The sequence below is a fragment of the Budorcas taxicolor genome, chromosome 20, assembly GCF_023091745.1.
Source record: "Budorcas taxicolor isolate Tak-1 chromosome 20, Takin1.1, whole genome shotgun sequence".
Classification (NCBI taxonomy): Eukaryota; Metazoa; Chordata; class Mammalia; order Artiodactyla; family Bovidae; genus Budorcas; species Budorcas taxicolor.
The window spans coordinates 20,606,828-20,625,974 of NC_068929.1; the positions used below are offsets into that span (position 1 = coordinate 20,606,828).

The 19,147-nt window shown below is 33.7% G+C and overlaps 1 protein-coding gene across 1 annotated transcript in view; it reads right to left on the bottom strand.

Moving 5' to 3' along the window:
- The window catches only part of KIF2A (kinesin family member 2A), a 67,358-nt gene that overhangs the window by 22,779 nt on the left and 25,432 nt on the right, over positions 1-19,147 (bottom strand). The window contains exons 2-6 of the mRNA XM_052658986.1: positions 5,763-5,857; positions 5,250-5,369; positions 3,468-3,522; positions 2,331-2,453; positions 1,669-1,769 (exon numbers count right to left, since the gene is read on the bottom strand). Of these exons, the coding sequence (XP_052514946.1) occupies positions 1,669-1,769; positions 2,331-2,453; positions 3,468-3,522; positions 5,250-5,369; positions 5,763-5,857 (494 nt within the window). The remainder of the gene's footprint in view (positions 1-1,668; positions 1,770-2,330; positions 2,454-3,467; positions 3,523-5,249; positions 5,370-5,762; positions 5,858-19,147) is intronic.

The window sequence follows — 19,147 nt, forward strand, 5'->3', positions numbered from 1 at the left end:
GTCACTAGTAATAGCCAAGCCCAAACTCAAACCAGAGATGTGATATAGTTTCAGAGTTCAAGATCAGTAACTGCCCAGAAATTACTTTTATTTTAAAAACACAATTCTGTTAATCTACGTGCAATCTGTTAACTCCAAGCCAAATATTGCTTATTAAACCCACCCTTGTCTTATTTCAAATGTTATACACATACCGTAATTGTCCTAGAAAACTGAGCAAGAGAAACACTACTCATCCTAAACATCAAAAAAGAATTCTAGAAAAGCTGAAATTCTTAGAAAAATGCATTTAATCAGATTCTTATTTCCAATTCCTAATTCAATGTTTCAGGAAAATAGAACTCTGGATTCACTTATATTCATTTCCTATTTTTACTGAGTCTCTAAAAAAAAAAATTAGGCATGGTATAAAACAGTTCCAAATCAACAGGACATAGGATTTAAAGGAACTGGAAGCCAAGACAATTTTTAAAATCTTTAAAATTCAAATTATTGAATGCTAACAGCAATTTACTTTTTTGCTTCAAAACTGAGAAAATTCAGATTAAGATACAAATAGCAATAGCTAACAGCCTTTCCTAGCCAGGCCATGAGTATAAATTATTAAATATTGTAAGTCAGTTTTTTTTCCCCATGTATTTTATTGCAGATTTGCTTTGAGTACAACTCAATTTCAAAACTGTTAATGTAACATACTTTCAATTAACGTTTTGGGAAATAACACCAACTGTATCAATTGAGAAGTACAATTTTATAAAGAGTTCACAGATAAAAATATTATGAAGTACCCACAGGAGACACCAGGTGGCATCTGTGCTAAGTATCAGTAGATATCGGCATCATTTATTTCAAAACCCAACTGGTAATTCTCAGGTCACTTTCAGATATAAGCTGATTTATTCAGGTTGAATATTATATTGATTCCACAACACAACATCTTTATGATAAAGGGCACTTGAACATACTCCTAAATAAGGAAACAATCCTGATATTTCATTACAGGAAACAAGTTCTGAGAATTATAATAGTTACAATATAAGCACAATGGAGGAATTATTTGTACAACAGTAAAAAATGTGAAGACTTGTAGAGAGATAAAAGACCAGTCCTCCACGCAGTTTTCATTGTTGGTAAAATTCTGCTAACCATCTAAAGGAAACATGAGAAGAGGGGCATGACAGAGCTACACTCTCAAGATCTAGCATAAATCAACGTACAACAAATTTCCACTCTCTCATTATGATATGTTCAATTTATTAACCATGGAAAAACAATAGTAACATTTATAGTATAACCATACACTTTAACTGGTACTTTCAGAATGCATTTTTAGTCCTTTTAAAAAACCTAAAATCCTATTATTCTTGATGTTAAAATCCTATTATTCTTGATGTTATAAATCTATTAGAATTATGCAGCACAATGGCTTACTATTCAAAATGAAAAAGCCTCAGGACTAAGACCTACCAACTAAACGAGAAATTTATGTAGTAAAAAAAAAAAAATCTGTTAATAACTTATTTTCTCAAGAGTTTATATTATTCCTCAATGCCAATCTAAGGAACTATATTGAAATCTTTGAAAGAGTTATTTTTTCATAACCAATCACCTTCACTGACACAGTAAAATCTGGTTGGTGCATAAACAAAATATGTTTTCGTTACAAACCTGGGCTCTTTTTTCTCTAAGTTCTTGCTGTTGCAGTCTCCTTTTTTCTCGTTTTTCTTGCAATTTCTCTACCTCTTTCACACAATTAGATTTTCTACGTGCTAGAAGAAAGAGATGAGCTGTAGGAGCATAGTTTTCTTTTTAGAGTACTGTACTTATACAGAAAAATTTTATGTATCAATGTAATTTTACCACATACACCCAAAAAAAGGTACACAGTGACAAAACATGCCCATGACAAATATGTGAACTTACTTATGAGCTGCTTTAACACAACTAGGAACAGGACAAAATACGAGTAAGAGTCATGAAAAGTGACTCTAACATACTGCCACATGTCATCTCTTGGTTTAGAATCAAAGATCTTTGAACTGATAAGGATAAAGGAACATATTTCTTCTGTAACATCTGTCAAGATCATCTGGCCAGAATTTTAAGTTTAAAGCAACTGAAACATTGTTACAGTTTTATATTTATAAATTTTTTTCTTCTGAAATATACATTAAAAAACCCAATTAACAGACTAACAACAGCAAAAATTTTCCACAATGGTAAAAATAAAACCTGCAATTAAGCTTGCAATCTGGGGACTTAAAAAGTTGACCAAGAGAAGTTACATGTATGACTTAAATGACTGAATCCTTGATACATGATTTACATACAAGGGGGTCCAAATTCCTTTTTTGCAGCTTGAACTGGAGATATATCTGAAACACTACCATTCTGTTGTGCAGAGGAAGACTGTTCAGGAAGTTGACTAGGCCGTGCACGTGCAGAACCAACCACTGAAAGGGAAACACAATTTTTAAATATATGTAATAATCAATTCTGTTCAATACACTGACAAGCTGAAAGGTATTCAAAATAACATGTACAGACTTAGGTGTTACCAATGTAATTGTAGCTATAAAACTCAATCTGAATAATTTATATAAAAACCAAAGCCAAGCTTGATTTTAAATAATCATTTTTTTAAAAAGTGGGCAAAATACAGATTTTATATGCACTCTCATTTCGAAAAACTCAAACAATTTAGACATATAGAAAGTAACAATGTAAAAGTATTTCAACCCTCTTTGTATTTTAAATCCCACTCTGCTCCTCAAACACACAAATCTTCAACAGAGAATTTCCCACTGTGGATGTTACAAAAGTGGAAAAAACAATATTGAGTTAAATATAAACATCACATTTTACAAAGAAATGTAAATTTTCACAAGACTCAAAGAATAATGCTGAGAGTGTGGGGCTTTCCCTCTATCTTGAACATCTCCCCTAATACCTATGGCTGTCCTGCCTCATCATCTGTACATACAAGGAAACATCACTATTAGAAAGGACCATTCTGAAAAGCAGAAAAGAATTAACTGTGCTTTACATCACTCAGCTGAAAACATATGAGAGTCCCTATTCAACTTGTCCTCAGTTACCCATGATACTTTAAAAAAGTCTGTTAGCCAGAAAATTATGTAAAAATGTCAATGATAAATTTACCCTTGTTAAATCAATTGACTACTTCCCCATTCCTTTCTTTCTCATAATACTCTCTTCAAATCTGAAAAATGACTGAGTAAATAAGATGAATCAAAAGTGCACATAACATGGAGTTTCACAATTATCATATACCTTTACAAGTCATTTTTTAGATATCACTGACATTATTGTCTTGGGAAATCAAGAAGATACCAATCTTAAAAATTAGCCATGTAAAGTTTAAATAAATAACACCACCAGGGGTAATGTTTACTTTTGATTTACCTTGGTAGGGCCATAGGCAAAATTAGTACATAAAATTTTACCTCTATTATCTCTTGGAGGAGGCTCATTCTTAATAGAAGCCACAGTCCGTCGATTCTATAATAGAGAAAACATTCATTTTACTTTCTCTCTTTATTCCTCATATATACATCTATCATAATCAGCTTCCTTTAATTAAACAAAAATATAGACATATAATAATACAAAACTGAATGGAAAAAAGGGAAAAAATAAATGGAGAAAAACTAAAATTATCTTATAATAAATTAACAGTAATGCCATCAATATTCAAGTTTATTTAAATATCCTGCCACTGTCCCAAAACAGGCAGGAATTAAAATGAGCCAGGTACTGTTCTAAGGGCTTCCTATGTATTAATTCATTTAATCTTCACAACAACCCTATGAGGTCACTATTATTGCTACTCTGGATTCACAGATGAGGAAACTGAAGCAAAAACAGATTAAATAATTTCACTAAAGTGTGTGTTTTTTAATCATCATGCTATCCTGCCAAAATTTCACCTTTGGATGTCAGGGGTAAGTGACAAAACAGAATTTTTAGGCAATGTACAGCTCATTGTTAAACTGAACCATCAAAATACTATGAAATACACTGTTGGTTTTCACTAAAAGGTTTCATTAGACTTGCAAGTTTTTGGTCCTATTATTTATTTACCAAGACTTTACTTTTTTCATCTAAAATAAAGATACCAAACAATGCCGTGAGTTTCAATGCTAACTGCACATCAAATCAGATGGCTACTATTAAAAGAATATTGATGCTAGGGCCATTCTTTAGATAAAATAAAACTGAATCTCTAGGAGTGGGGTTAGGAATCAGTGTATTCTGAAAAATTTCCAGGTGATTCTAATATACAGCAAAGGTTGCTAAGGACATATCAAGAAAGATGAACTATGAAGTCCCTTCAAGGCTGTGAAGCCAAATATGAAAAACAGTCCATTTACAAGGGAGTAATTCTAAGGGGGATCTCTAAGCAGTGATTCTCAATATGCTGAAATTATATGAATTGAAAATGTCTTATGTTCATAAAAGCAGAGTATTGTTGATATCAGAATTTTGCTGATATTGTTGAGTTTCTATCATATTATACGTGGGTGCCTATGAATGTCTTCCATGTAAGACAGTGAGCTCCTACAGGGCTAAAATCTTATTAATCTTTGTATAAGATAAAATCAACAATGTAGTGAAAATTTCTGAACACAAAGAATTGCAGATTTAACAACTGTCAGGGACTATCTGATTTTTTAAAAGTTGTATTTTGATACAAGGTTTTAGCATTGAGACATTTCAATAGAGAAGAGGAATTACTTTAAAATAATTTAAAAATCACATACATTTTTAACTGTTAGGAGGGGCATAGCATGGCTTTAAAATTTATCTTCACAGATAATACAGAAATAGTTAAACTGTCATCTCATTTTAAAAAATAAATCTAAACAGCAGAATTACTATCTGAAAAGACTACTAAAATGGGAATTTATTATGAAAAAGAAACTAATCTTTTTTTAATCAAAATCATATATATTCACTCAACAAACACTAACAAGCAAAGATTTTGACCAATGTCTTCTAATAAACTACTAGTCTTAGGAAAAATCCTAACCAGTCATGAAATTTCTAGGATCTAGAATTGTGAATTAGATAATTTTTCAATCCTTTAAAGTATGTGTGTGTATATATACATGTAGATGGCAGAAAGAATTAAGGTTTTTCTAAAAGCAAACAAATACATACTCTTCACAGTCCCATTTCAAACAAGAATACACACACACACCCTGCTCTGAAATTGTATCACTAACCTTTACAATTTTGTTTACTTTGGCTGAGGATGTTGGAGGTGGGGGTGTCTCTGGACTGGGCTCAATTTCTTCATCTGGTACAAGGTCAGGGTTAAGTGAAAAAATGCTCTCCAGGTCAATCTGTTTTTAAAAATGCATATATTTGCAGAGTGAATTTAGACAATCTTTCATTTTCAAATAAATTTATACATAAAGGATAAATGTTAAACAATTTCAGTCTAATTAATAATATTACCTTAAAAATTAAATTACCTAGAATTACAACCAACATATATTTATTTAAAAGAATCTCTCTTAAAGTAGTACTTTGTGGTCTGATTATATGTCTAATTACATGAGATATGCAGGAGGTATCTACCTTTCTTTGAGTGCAATTTTTTAATCACTGTGAAAGTTTTTCAAAGACTGATAGCAGATACATGCACTATATTAAACTATACAGTTTTCTGTTTTGTTTCATATTTGGAATCTTGATTTTAAGACTAGAAATAAAATTTAACCTAATGAACATACCTCTTTGCCTTTTGTATCTCCATTTTCTATCCACTCAACAGTTACACTTTCGTTATCTTCATTTAAAGATGTTACCATTGCTTGATGTATTCGGCCTAAGTGGGAATAAAATATACACTTTTAAAATGCTACAAATTATGGTATCCCTAAACACTGTCAAAAATAATTTTATAATTTACAAGTTTAAAAGACTATGATATGAGGGATTTGCAAGATTCTTGGGATTGGGGAATGAACTTTGTCTATGGAACCATAAATGAATTTTGCCACTTGTCAAGACCAAGAACTCAAGAAATTAGACTAGACTGAAAGTTTTATTTTCAGCGTATGTGATAAATGGTTACATGTGGCATGGAATGCCTGAAATTTTATACTGTTACAACAGTTCAAATCATTAAAGTGTCCTTACTGTGAGCAACAATGATCCTGAAGAACACATAACAAAAATTCATGAAGCAATTTTTAATTCTATATAGATACAAAATACTTTTAACTTAAATTTCACTATCATTCCCTGTATAATTGATCAAATTGTTTAGAAACTATTAGGAAAAGGAATCTGAGTCCAAAAAGTCCAGTTATTTTATATGTGGGCTCATATAAAAATTAAGTGAATACATATAATCTTGTTAAAATTTCAAATATTGAAGATTTAAGTATATACTGTGAACAATATATTGGTGCTTTTTAAAAAACTAAAATATATACTGGAATCTTTCCACAACAGCATTATGGATCAATATTAATTTTAACAACTTCATAAGCATTCTATAAAAGGAAAACATCATAATTTATTCTTTTACTAAGAAGAATTTAAACTGTTTCCAATTGTTTGCCATTAAAACATGTTGCACTGAGTATAAGTACATAGTATGAATGTTTTCATCCTAGATTTCTAAATTTCTAGAAGCAGACTGGGTTAAGGAAACTGAAATTTTGATAGTTATTTGAAAATTGGTCTCTATATTCCCACCAACAATGGGGCCTATTCTATATCCTCATCAACACTGAGCATTATCAATTTAAAATATTTTTACCAATATGATAGGTTAGACCTTTAACTACTACTTTGTGAGCACACATACATCAAAGATTGTCTCATTTAAAATCTACACTGGTTCATTTAACATTACAAACGTATCTTTGAAGTAGAGATTTCTTTCTTTAAAATGAAGATACTGAGGCTCACAGTCACACAGCTATTAGTTGGCACATATTTGAACCTCAGTCACATGCAAAAGCACTTGCTATTATCACTATGTTTCTCTACTCTCCTAAAACTAAGCTGACAAGGAAGATGACTGTGTGGCTTAAATTCCAAATACCCCTGGAAACATTTATAAACTGTAGCACAGATCCTCAACGCTCACTGTGTACCCAGAAACTCCTAGAGTTTTTTTTTTCTTTTTAAATAAAACGATGTTGGCCTGAGTTTTACCCCAGATAGTATCATTTCTCACCAATTCCACTGCAATCACCTTGGTATAAGTCACCAAGGCCTTAATCTTGGATTACGGCAATTCTCTCCCAACTACTCTCTCTCTCCTACTGCCTATTCCTTCTAAAGATTCCTGGTAAAAACCAAGTCAGACTATTCCTTTGCTCAAGACCTTCCAGTGGCTCCCATCTCACACAGAGTAAAACCCAAAGTGCTTCCAATGGCCTTAGATGTCCTGAAACAAAGCCCTATAGGATCTGACCCCTCCCCACCTCTGTGACCTCATTCATCCCTGACTACCGTAATTCTCCAGTTTTGCTGATTGATCTCTGTCTCACAGTTATTTTCCCTCCCCTCAAAAAGTTCTAAATGGGTCAAGGACTAAAATGTGAAGACAAAAGTAAAAGCAACTGAATAAATAGTGGTGTCATTTATTCAGATTAAGTGGACATTAGGAAAGCAAGTCTTGGGAGTGGAGGGAAATGATGAACTGGAAAATACTGAGAGGATTCAAGGGAGAAGCTTTTTAGGGAAATTAGATAACACTCACTGAAATTTGATTTGGACAGAAATTAGGTAAATAACCAGTACTAATAGTATATGTCAGTTGGGTCCTCTGGGAAGCAGATGTTGAGATAGTTATGAGAACAAAAGGTTTACTGTAAAAGACAAAAGGAGAAGGAAACAGGACTGGTCATGGAAAACTTTCAGACTGTGATGCATTATCTGCAACCTATAAAAGAAAGGGGACATAAAGCAGGATTGAGCAAAGAAAGTCTCAGATCATGAGGCAGATCTGACAGTCTTGGCCAGCCCTTCAGGGAGCTCCAGAGCAAAGACTGACCATTAAAGGAGTCCCACAGAGGGCCAAAATGGAAATGCTCTAGTATTCACGCCATACCCAGTCACTAGACGGAGGTTTCTCAGGACGTAAAGGCCTCCAAACGTGAAGGCCTCAGCTCAAAAGCTAAGGAGCCTTAAAGATATTAATAGCTGAAGCTATCAGCTAAATGTACTCCCTGAACCAGAAGAAGTTCCCCTAAGAGGAGCTACCACGGCTTCCATCAAGCCCCGAATTTATTACCATCTCTCTAACACGAGCAGGAGGCTGAGACCCAGCAGCCACTCTTCCCCCACCCATCACCTTTAGCAGCCTCCAACCATAATATCCACTAGTAGGGCCAAGTAGACTATTGCTATAAAGGTCATCATAACACATGGATAACAATTTCTTCAATAGGAAAGGACCCCAAAGAAGATGTATCTGAGCACTGAACTACCATAAGAATAACATCCAGCAGGAAACGGAGAGGCTGTGCTTGAGGTTGTTGAAGAGCAGTACAGATTGGGATCTCCAAGTAATTCCCAACAGAATTATCACACTAATGAGAATAGGGGAGAGCATGTGAATGCTTCAAAAGGCAAGACCAACATCATTCTTTTTTGAGGGGTGCGGCGCTGGGTCTTGGCTGCTACATGGGCTTTTCTCTAGCTGTGGTAAGAGGAAGCTACTCTCTAGTTTTGGTCGCTTCTTGTTGAGGTGGCTTCTCTTGTTGAAGAGCATGGGCTCTAGGCATGCAGGCTCAATAGCTGCAGCTCCTGGGCTTAGTAGCCCCTTGGCATGTGGAATCTTCCTGTTCAGTTCAGCTCAGTTGTGTCTCTTTGCAACCAAATGGACTGCAGCATGCCAGGCTTCCCTGACCATCACCAACTCCTGGAGTTTACTCAAACTCATTCATGTCCATTGAGTCGGTGATACCATCCTACCATCTCATCCTCTGTCATCCCCTTCTCCCACCTTCAATCTTTCCCAGCATCAGGGTCATTTCTAGTGAGTCAGTTCTTCACATCAGGTGGCCAAAATATTGGAGTTTCAGCTTCAGCATCAGTCCTTCCAATGAATATTCAGGACATTTCCTTTAGAGTGGACTGGTTGGATCTCCTTGCAGTCCAAGGGACTCTCAAGAGTCTTCTCCAACACCACAGTTCAAAAGCATCAATTCTTCAGCACTCAGCTTCTTTATAGTCCAATTCTCACATCCATACATGACTACTGGAAAAACTAGAGCTCTGACTAGACAGACATTTGTTAGCAAAGTAATGTCTCTGCTTTTTAATAACTTTTCTTCCAAGTAGCAAGTGTCTTTTAATTTCATGGTGCCAGTCACCATCTGCAGTGATTTTGGAGCCCAAGAAAAAAAATCTCTCACTGTTTCCACTGTTTCCCCATCTATCTGCCATGAAGTGATGGGACCAGATGCCATGATTTTAGTTTTCTGAATGTTGAGCTTTAAGCCAACTTTTTCACTCCCCTTTTCATTTTCATCAAGAGGCTCTTTAAGTTCTTCTTCGCTTTCTGCCATAAGGGTGGTGTTATCTGCATATCTGAGGTAACTGATATTTCTCCCGGCAATCTTGATTCCAGCTTGTGCTTCATCCAGTCCAGCATTTCATATGATGCGCTCTGCATTTAAGTTAAATAAGCAGGGTGACAATATACAGCCTTGACGTACTCCTTTCCCTATTTGGAACCAGTCTGTTGTTCCATGTCCACTTCTCACTGTTGCTTCTTGACCTGCATACAGATTTCTCAGGAGGAAGGTCAGATGGTCTGATATTCCCATCTCTTTCCCACAGTTTCTTGTGATCCACACAGTCAAAGGCTTTCACATAGTCAATAAAGCAGATATTTTTCTGGAACTCTCTTGCTTTTTCGATGATCCAACAGATATTGGCAATTTGATCTCTGGTTCCCCTGCTTTTTCTAAATCCAGCTTGAAAATATGGAAGTTCTCAGTTCCTGTACTGCTGAAGCCTGGCTTGGAGAATTTTGAGCATTACTTTACTAGTGTGTGAGATGACTGCAACTGGGTGGTAGCTTGAACATTCTTTGGCATTGCCTTTCTTTGGGATTGGAATGAAAACTGACCTGAAAACAGTCCTGCCGCCAACTGCTGAGTTTTCAAAATTTGCTGGCATGTTGAGTGCAGCACTTTAACAGCATTATCTTTTAAGATTTGAAAAAGCTCAGCTGGAATTCCATCACCTCCACTAGCTTTGCTTGTAGTGATACTTTCTAAGGCCCACTTGACCTCACATTCCAGGATGTCTGGCTCTAGGTGAGTGATCACTCCATTGTGATTATCTAGCTCGTGAAGATTTTTTTGTACAGTTCTTCTGTATATTCTTGCCACCTCTTCTTAATATCTACTTCTTTTAGGTCCATGCTGTTTCTGTCCTTTATTGTACTCATCTGCATGAAATGTTCCTTGGTATTTCTAATTTTCTTGAAGAGATCTCTAGGCTCTCCCATTCTATTGCTTTCCTCTATTTCTTTGCATTGATCACTTAGGAAGGCTTTCTTATCCCTTTTGCTGTTCTTTGGAACTCTGCATTCAAATGGGTCTATCTTTCCTTTTCTCCTTTGCCTTTAGCTTCTCTTCTTTTCTCAGCTATTTGTAAGGCCTCCTTAGACAACCATTTTGCCTTTTTGCATTTCTTTTTTGGGGGGATGGTTTTGATCATGGCCTCACAATGTTACGAACCTCCATCCACAGTTCTTCAGGCACTCTATCTATCTATCAGATCTAATCCTTGAATCTATTTGTTACTTCCACTGTATAATCGTAAGGGATTTGATTTAGGTAATAACCAAATGGTCTAGTGGTCTTCTCTACTTTCTTCAATTTAAGTCTGAATTTTGCAATGAAGTTCATGATCTGAGCCACAGTCAGTTCCTGGTCTTGTTTTTGCTGACTGTATAGAGCTTCTCGAGTCAAAAGCAGCTGATCCACCAGTTAAGACTAAACTCTAGATATTTAGTAGGGTTGAATTAAGAAAATGTTGGTTTATCTCTACCACAGTTCCGTTTACTCATCCAACAAGAAATGAATGTGAAATTCTAGCAATAAGAAATGAATAAAAAGACTGGATCTGAATGAACCTATGAAGTCTTGAGTGTTTGCTTTTTGTCAGTGGATTAGATAATCTATGCAGCATGGGGGGGGCTTTATTACTATTACCAAATAATATCCTTGAAAAAAAATTTTTAAGACTGAATTCCCAAAATGCCTTTGAAGATATTTTTGTCTCTTTGATATAAGGCTCAGTTGAGATACTCAAATATTTTACTTTATTGTAGTAAAACTTTACGATTTCTTCAGAAGTTAAATGGTAATCACCTGTAAACAAAAGTGTTACATAATAAAGAGGGACAGATATATGAGATTTTTCAAAGGGAAAAAATCACGATTTAGTGATAAATAATGTGTAAGTATTATAGGAAAATTTGAGCCTGGATGACTGGGAAAATGATGCTACGAAGTGGTGGAACAATGATGTAATTTATCCTAAGTCTATGTTCTTAACAGTCATGCACTGCTGTTAATAATAAGACAACTACAGATACAGAATCACAAGCTCACAGACAAATCAAGATTAGAAAGACCTTTTCTAGAACCTGTGACAATCTTCCCATGTGGCCCTCCATGTGATCATCCCATTTCTCTGGTTTGAAAATATTCCTATACTCTATCCTAAATTGTCATTTGACTCTAATTCCCCATCAACTTGTAACTTTTAAGCTCACACTCACATCTACACTTTAACACATAATAGAGCAACACCTGTGCATGAGCCAGGTTAAGAATCAATACCTTTGAAACCTCACATCCCCCTACTCCATCCCCGCCCCCCACCCAGTGAAACTCCTTCTTTCTCCCCCTTTCCCCTCCAACTCAAGTAACCAAAACTCTGATATCTGAGATAATCATACTGTGGCTTTTCTTTATAGTTTTTTCACTTACAAACGTTAACACACACAACAACCTAAAGTTGGCCTATTTTTAAACTGTACATAAATGGACATGACTTTTAAGGCTTTCTTTTGCATAACACTTTTCCCCAAGATTCACTTATGTCACTGTTCACTCAGTTCAGTTCAGTCGCTCGGTTGTGTCTGACTCTCTGCGACCCCATGAACCGCAGCACGCCAGGCCTCCCTTTATGTCCACTCATTTTCACTATATATGAATATGCCAAAATTTATTCTGTTGATGGACATCTGTTTTTATGGTTCTACTGTTAGGACTGGTGCTGCAGGCATTCCTACATAGGTGTACTGAGAAAAATATGCAAGTATTCTGAACATACAATGAGAAGAAATACAGAGTAAAAACATCTACAGCTTTTCCAGTTAGTGTTATGATGTTTCTTATAGTGGCTGTACCTGTAAAGATTTGTAATCCCACTACCAATTACTTCATATTCAAAATAATACTTAAAATATTTGTGAGATTTAATATATCACACTGTGGTTCTAATTTCTCTAACTTAATGAGCTTATGCCTATTTTGAGTTCATTGGGCATTCAGGCCATTCATGTGTTTAAAAATTTTTTTTTTAAACTACTTCTCTACAGAAATTCATTATATATTTCCTTGGTGATAATCTTCTGTTACATGGGTAACAAACACTTCCTCCAATGCTGTGGCTTATCTTTTCACTTTTTTAAATGTATCTTTTGATGAACTAGATGAGTTTTAATTTCAATGTAGTCAAATATATATATATATATATATATCTCAATTATGGCTTTTTATGTCAAAAAATTCTTCCTGAGACTCAGGTCATTAAGAAAGTTTCTTATATTTTCTTCTAATGTTTTATAGGACTCACATGGAATTCTTTTCAATACTCTGTAATGATCAATATGGGAAAAGAATCTGAAGAGAATATATATATATAAAAAACAGATACACTTTGCAATAGAGCAGAAACAAATGCAACATTGTAAATCAACTACACCCTAATAAAATTTTTTTTTAAAAATGAAGTTTTACAAAGCCTTTTACATTCAAAGCTGTAATCCACTGTTATTTTGATTTTTGGGTATAGTAACACAATTTCCATTTTCCCCCCATGAAAAACAAATTTCTCCAGTGCTATTTCCTGAAAAGCCCTTCCTTCTACTTATCTGCAAAACTACCCATCAAATTCCAAGCATTCACACAAGTCTATTTCTTTACTCCTGGATCAAAACTACATTGTTTTATAGCTTTGCAATAAATCTTGCTATCTGGTAAAGTAAAAGCTTATTTTACCAGATATTCTTATTGTTCTTTAAGTTTCTTTGGGTCTTCTTATGACTTTTGCAGATCTGTATGAATTTTAGAATCAGTTTGTCAAGTTCCAAAGATAAATAAATTAGCAATAAAAACCCCACCTGTTAAGATTCTGATTAGAATTGCACTGAATATTTTGTTTTACATCATTTATCAAGCTTAATATTGGCCAGAAGTTTTTCCTTCTCATCCCAACCTTATTCTGGAATACTTTGTATAAAACAAGAATTATTTGAAACTTGAGTGTTTGGTGGATACTGGTTAAAGTCACTTTGGTTTAGGGTTTTATTTGTGAGAAGACTCAATTTCCTTAATGTAAGATTGCTGTAGTTTTCTATTCTTGATTGTTTTGATAATTATATTTTTACAGTTCCACATTTGGGGCATACAGTTGTTCATAATTATGTTGAATGTCTGTGGCATCTGTAATGATAATCACTTTTTATTCCTACTTTTCTCAACTTTTTTTCTTGATAAATCATCTGAGATTTGTCAATTTTATCTTTCCCAAGAACAACACTTCTGTTTGCTGAGCCCCTTTACTATATGTTATTAAATACTTAAGTATTGTTTTTAGTCCTTATTTATTACTTTCAACTTATTTTAGGTATTTTTTCTTAAGTTCTTAAGGTGGATGTTTAGTTCATTCATCTTTATCTTTTTTTTTCTTTATAAGCAAATAAAGCTACACATTTCTCTCCAAGAGCAGCTTTAGCAGCATCTTAAAAATTTTCATAGGTAGTATTTTTGTTATTGTTCAAACTATTTTCTAGTTTTCTTTATGATTCTTTGACTCTTAGTAATCCTACTGTGAGATACATCACCAATCAGAACAGATAAAGCCACAAATAATTGGTCTGATTTAGCCAGTGCACAGTGGCTGAGTAGTACCCTTTTATTTCTACCTTAATTAGACTGGACTGCCTCCCTTGGAGGAAAATTTCCTTTAAATCTAGCTCTGGGGAGCAAATCACCAGGAATTTTTTTTTTTTTTTTTTAATCAGCATCTTTAAAGAGGAGTCACAAATCTTTGTCTTCAAACAATGAACCTGACTCTGATTCTTTTTTTTTGGTCCCCCACCATCCTTCAGAATCAAACTTTAGCTACCTACCCTTGCCTGAAATCCCACGGACAGGCTTTTTGTAGTCCATGGGGTCACAAGAGCTGGAGACAACTTAGCGACTAAACCACCACCACCAGCACCACCTGCTCAGCCTCACTCATCCCTTAGTACTTCTGATCCATGGTGATACCTTGTTCTTGAGCTCAGCTATATCTTTTAAAAGGTTTTCTCATATCTGGGGTATATGGATGCCAGTACATGAATTTTATTCTACTATTTTGACCAGAAGTGTCAATCCATCTTTAAGTCATATTTCATATTCACAGAAAATGAAAGTTAGATTTGAAACCTATTAAGTTCACACTATAATATTAAAATCAATACTATTACATAAATTAATAACTCTTACAGTTTCAAAACACTACTTTTTAAAACTTAATAATCTAGAGACAGATTTTAAAGTTTTCAGCATTACATCAACCTACCTATAAAGATAAATTACAGTTAGAAAATGTCATCTGTTGACAGAGAAGTAAAAAAATAGTTGCAAAGTTCTGACAAAAACAGGGAAATCCTGCAAATGTCTTTCTAATCATTTTCCCATGAAAGCAACTCTTGGTTTTTAATACCCAAACTTCAAAAAATTATTTCTCAATCTAAGATATTTTGGCCAGTGTTTAAATAAAAAAAGAATTATATCTGTACATGCCAAAACTCAATTTGCATTTTAAACAAGAATGTGCAAAGAAATGTTCTGAGTTACATTCCAAATATAACTGATAGATGGTCACAATCACAATAAAAAAGCACACCAAGTATCAAAGTGATACAAAACACAAGCATGATACTCGGTGTCAGCTACTTTCTGACACGGTGTGCTTGTCCTAAATGTATTTCCACAGCCTTTTATATTTATTTAGTCCTTGTTTGGCCCAGTGCTGAATGAGATCCCAAACATTTAAGAAAATATTGAAAGGAAATAGTAAGGACAGGGAAACAGCAATTATAATGGAAGAAAAGATTTTATTGTGTATGTAATGGATTTGGGTCGCAAAGAGTAGGACACGACTGAGCAACTGAACTGAACTGAATGGATTTGGTACCCTTATTTATTGTTTGTTGAATGTTTATATGCAGGTGGATTTATAATGTCAGTTACTTTTTTTTTTAAATGACACTGCGTGGCAAATGGAATCTTAGTTTCTGCAATCAGGGACAGAACCCACGTCCCCTGCATTGGAAGTGCAGAGACTTAACCACTGGGCCACGAGGAAGTCCTAGTTTGAGTTGATGATTAACACTACAAATTTTTCCTATTTATAATAAAGGCAAATAGATTCCCAAGCAGCATTTTCTATACAAAACATCTGACTTTCAGAAACAGATTACTGACCTCAGGAGATAAATGTATTGTTTAAAAACAGATCTTCTTGGTTTCTACTATTGAGAACTAACAGATTTTTAAATATAATTAAATCACATAAGAACTATCATAACTATAAGAAGGAAAAAAGAGTCCATATTTTTAACCTAAAAAATGACAATTTCATATGGTTAAACCTAAGAGAAATGTAAATTTCACCCCAAATATAGATGTCAGAATAATTTACAAAAATAATATTTACTAAGTCAAATAATGTAAATATAGAAAATATTATGAATTAGCAATTTTTATTTTAAAGTTTTATGTTTAGCTCCTTTTAAGAAATATCTTTACATCATTTTAAGCCTCAACTTTCAGCTCTCAATTTTCAAAAATCTGTTAGTAAATATGAAGACAAATACTTTTTAAAAAAAGAAAAAAATCTGCAAATGAACAGAAGAACAAACACCTGAATTCAAGCCACCTTTGACCCAGTGATGAAAAAATAACATATGAATTCTACATTTCAGGATTTTCTAATCTTTAAAATTAAGATGGTTACTTAAGGTTGCTATTAGTGTTATTTAATTTGCCATAAAACCTCATATATTTGTCAAAAACAAGTTTTACATGTTGACAATTGCCTTTTGGTCTTTGAAAACAGGATCCTATTATATGTAGTTCACAGCTGAATTCACAGCAGCTGTGAGGCTAAGAAATGCCAGCAACCAATTAGGCTGGCATAAACCTTGTCTAGCATATAAAGTATAATTTGGTTGCAAATGTAGAAGGCAGGAGCTAAAATAAAACATCCAAGAACACTAATAAAATATCATTACAAGCATGTAAATGTCTGAATATTTAAAATGCTAACAAATATACATATATTATTAAATAATACAGTGGTAGAACGTAAGGAAAATTATGAAAAAGCAATAATTCAAACCCATGCTTTAAAAATAAAAAAAAAGTTGCAGCTGTTTTTGACATACCTAGGATTAAAAACTCCATGCTTTTTTTTTCCTATTTCTAATTACAGAGTTTAATTACATGAGTATACATGCAACAAGTCTTTCAAGTAAACATTACTTTTATCAGTCCATTTTGAGCTGTTTATGGGAAATTTCCTTTTCATATTTCTAAAGTAGTAAGATGCAAATAAACATTTCAAAATTGAAACATGAAAGAATAACACAACTAAATGATTAGTAAAAATAAAACTTGCACGGTGATGGTTTACAATGGCAACTGACAAACCCTTAAAAGTTAATATCTATTTCTGTTTAAAGTTTGATAAATTTAAAAACATGACAAAAATCAATGCTTTATAAATATCATCAGTTAAAAATACTTTTAAAACATTTTACACAAATTTTGGATAAACTAGTAGTCACTGATCATTCATGTGAAAATGAAAGGAAAACAAATCTAGCTTATATGCTAATAATTTTAAATAAATAGTTCTCCAGTATATCTATTCTTGGTAAAACATCTAGTAACCTCCTCAGTTTTCAATAGAACACCACTGCATAATTTGAAAGGCTCTTTTTTTTTTTTTACACTGACTTTTCAAAAAATGGTAATAGAAACTATTTCTACTTTCTGCAAGCAGGGACTAAAATATAAATATCCATACCAGGAAAAACAAAAAATTAAATATTGCTCTGAATCATAAAATCACACATTCATAACAAGTGCTGGGCATAATATTGTTTCCAAACGATGAGTAAAATGCATATGCTTACTCAGTTCAAAGTAGTTGGTAAATAAATATTTGAAAGAAGCACTTTCTTCCAAGCCAGTTCCTACCAGAAGAGAATCCTGATAAATTTTCTTAAAACACATTAAATTCAAAACATTTGAAGCCTCGTATCATGTGATTAAAATGTCTTAAATAGGTTTCTTATTATTTCTAAATTTTGTACAAAATATTGATTCCAGTAAAAGAAATCACCTGTATGCTTAGCTAAAAGAATCAGTGCCAGTGTAGAATGCAAATCTGAGTGCATCTTTTCAAGTAGAATCATAGCAAAACATGTTATGTTAATTAACTTTTGTTATCTAAGGAGGTTTGTTTTAAAGCTGTGTTTTAAAACATACAATTCCTTTCTTCAACTTATTAAAAGGATGCTCCTTCAGGAACATGATATTTCAGTGGGAAAAAACTGGGAAAAACGGAGATTTCCAAAGTGCTGCTTTAAAATAGAAAGACTAGATTTGACAATCAAAGGATGTTACTATGAGCACTATTTAGAAAAATGTTAAATGCAAATATCCATACATTATTTTTTATCTTGCCAGCTACTGCAAAGCTATTGATAAATTATTTATATTCTCTCCAACAGTACATGTCAATCTGTTCCTAGATGCCACCAGCCAATAAATGAGGACAGAAAAAAAAAAAAACTTGGTGATTTTTCAGGGATCGTTACAGCAGATCCAGTAAAAGTCAAACTCCCAAACTCTGATATGTAGGTTTCGTAAGCTAATCTAAGCAGTGATGAAAAGAATCCTTAATGAGGACTATGTAAGCATCACACCTTCTTCAACAGCTTTGGGGGAACAAGGAGCCATTAAAGAAGGGCACAAACAAAGCCTCAGCTGACGCTGCTTAACAGTGCTGTTGCTGTTTAGTGAGTCCCTGGGGAATGTGACTTTGCCAAACAGAGAGACCTTTCTGTTGTGGTTTATCACATTTAAGATGTTACTGTTTATAACTAAATTCAAAAGTTCTAGCATTTATTTCCTTTTTTAGGCTTTAAACACAAAGCTGGAATTCTGACACAATTTTAAACACAAAATTGTGTTTACCCAACAAAATTTGTGTTACCCAAAGCCGTAGCTTTGAAAAGTGGGAATGGTACAGCTAAAAATTTTCATAAAGAAAATACAACTTAAAAATGGGACAAACCTCATTATATTGTAAACAAACTACAAAACTTGCACATCTTACCTCATCTGTCCATTGTTTTTGAAAAGGCAAGTGAAAATTCAACACTGCTCAGTTTCTCTGGGCTGATGGGTAACTTCAAATCTTGTTGGGTTTTTATGGAAATGCTTGAAACACACTGCACACTAACAATTTGGGTAAAATTATCATTTAGAAGAGCCCACCGTGCAGATGTTTAGGAAATTTCCATCCATTATTATCCATAAGGATAATAATAAAAATGTCACAAAGGGGCCATGATCCCATTAAATAGTATTAAATCACTGCTGTTTTCTAACATTACGCTGCATATTTGGGGTTGGGGGGAAGAGAGGGTTAAAAGTGTCCAAAACCATTAATAAAGAAAACATAAAAACTGAACTTCTAAAATCGTGATAAGTTACCTGATTATGATGCTAACTAGTGAAAATTTAAACAAACAAACCTTGGAAAACTGCATTAAATAAAG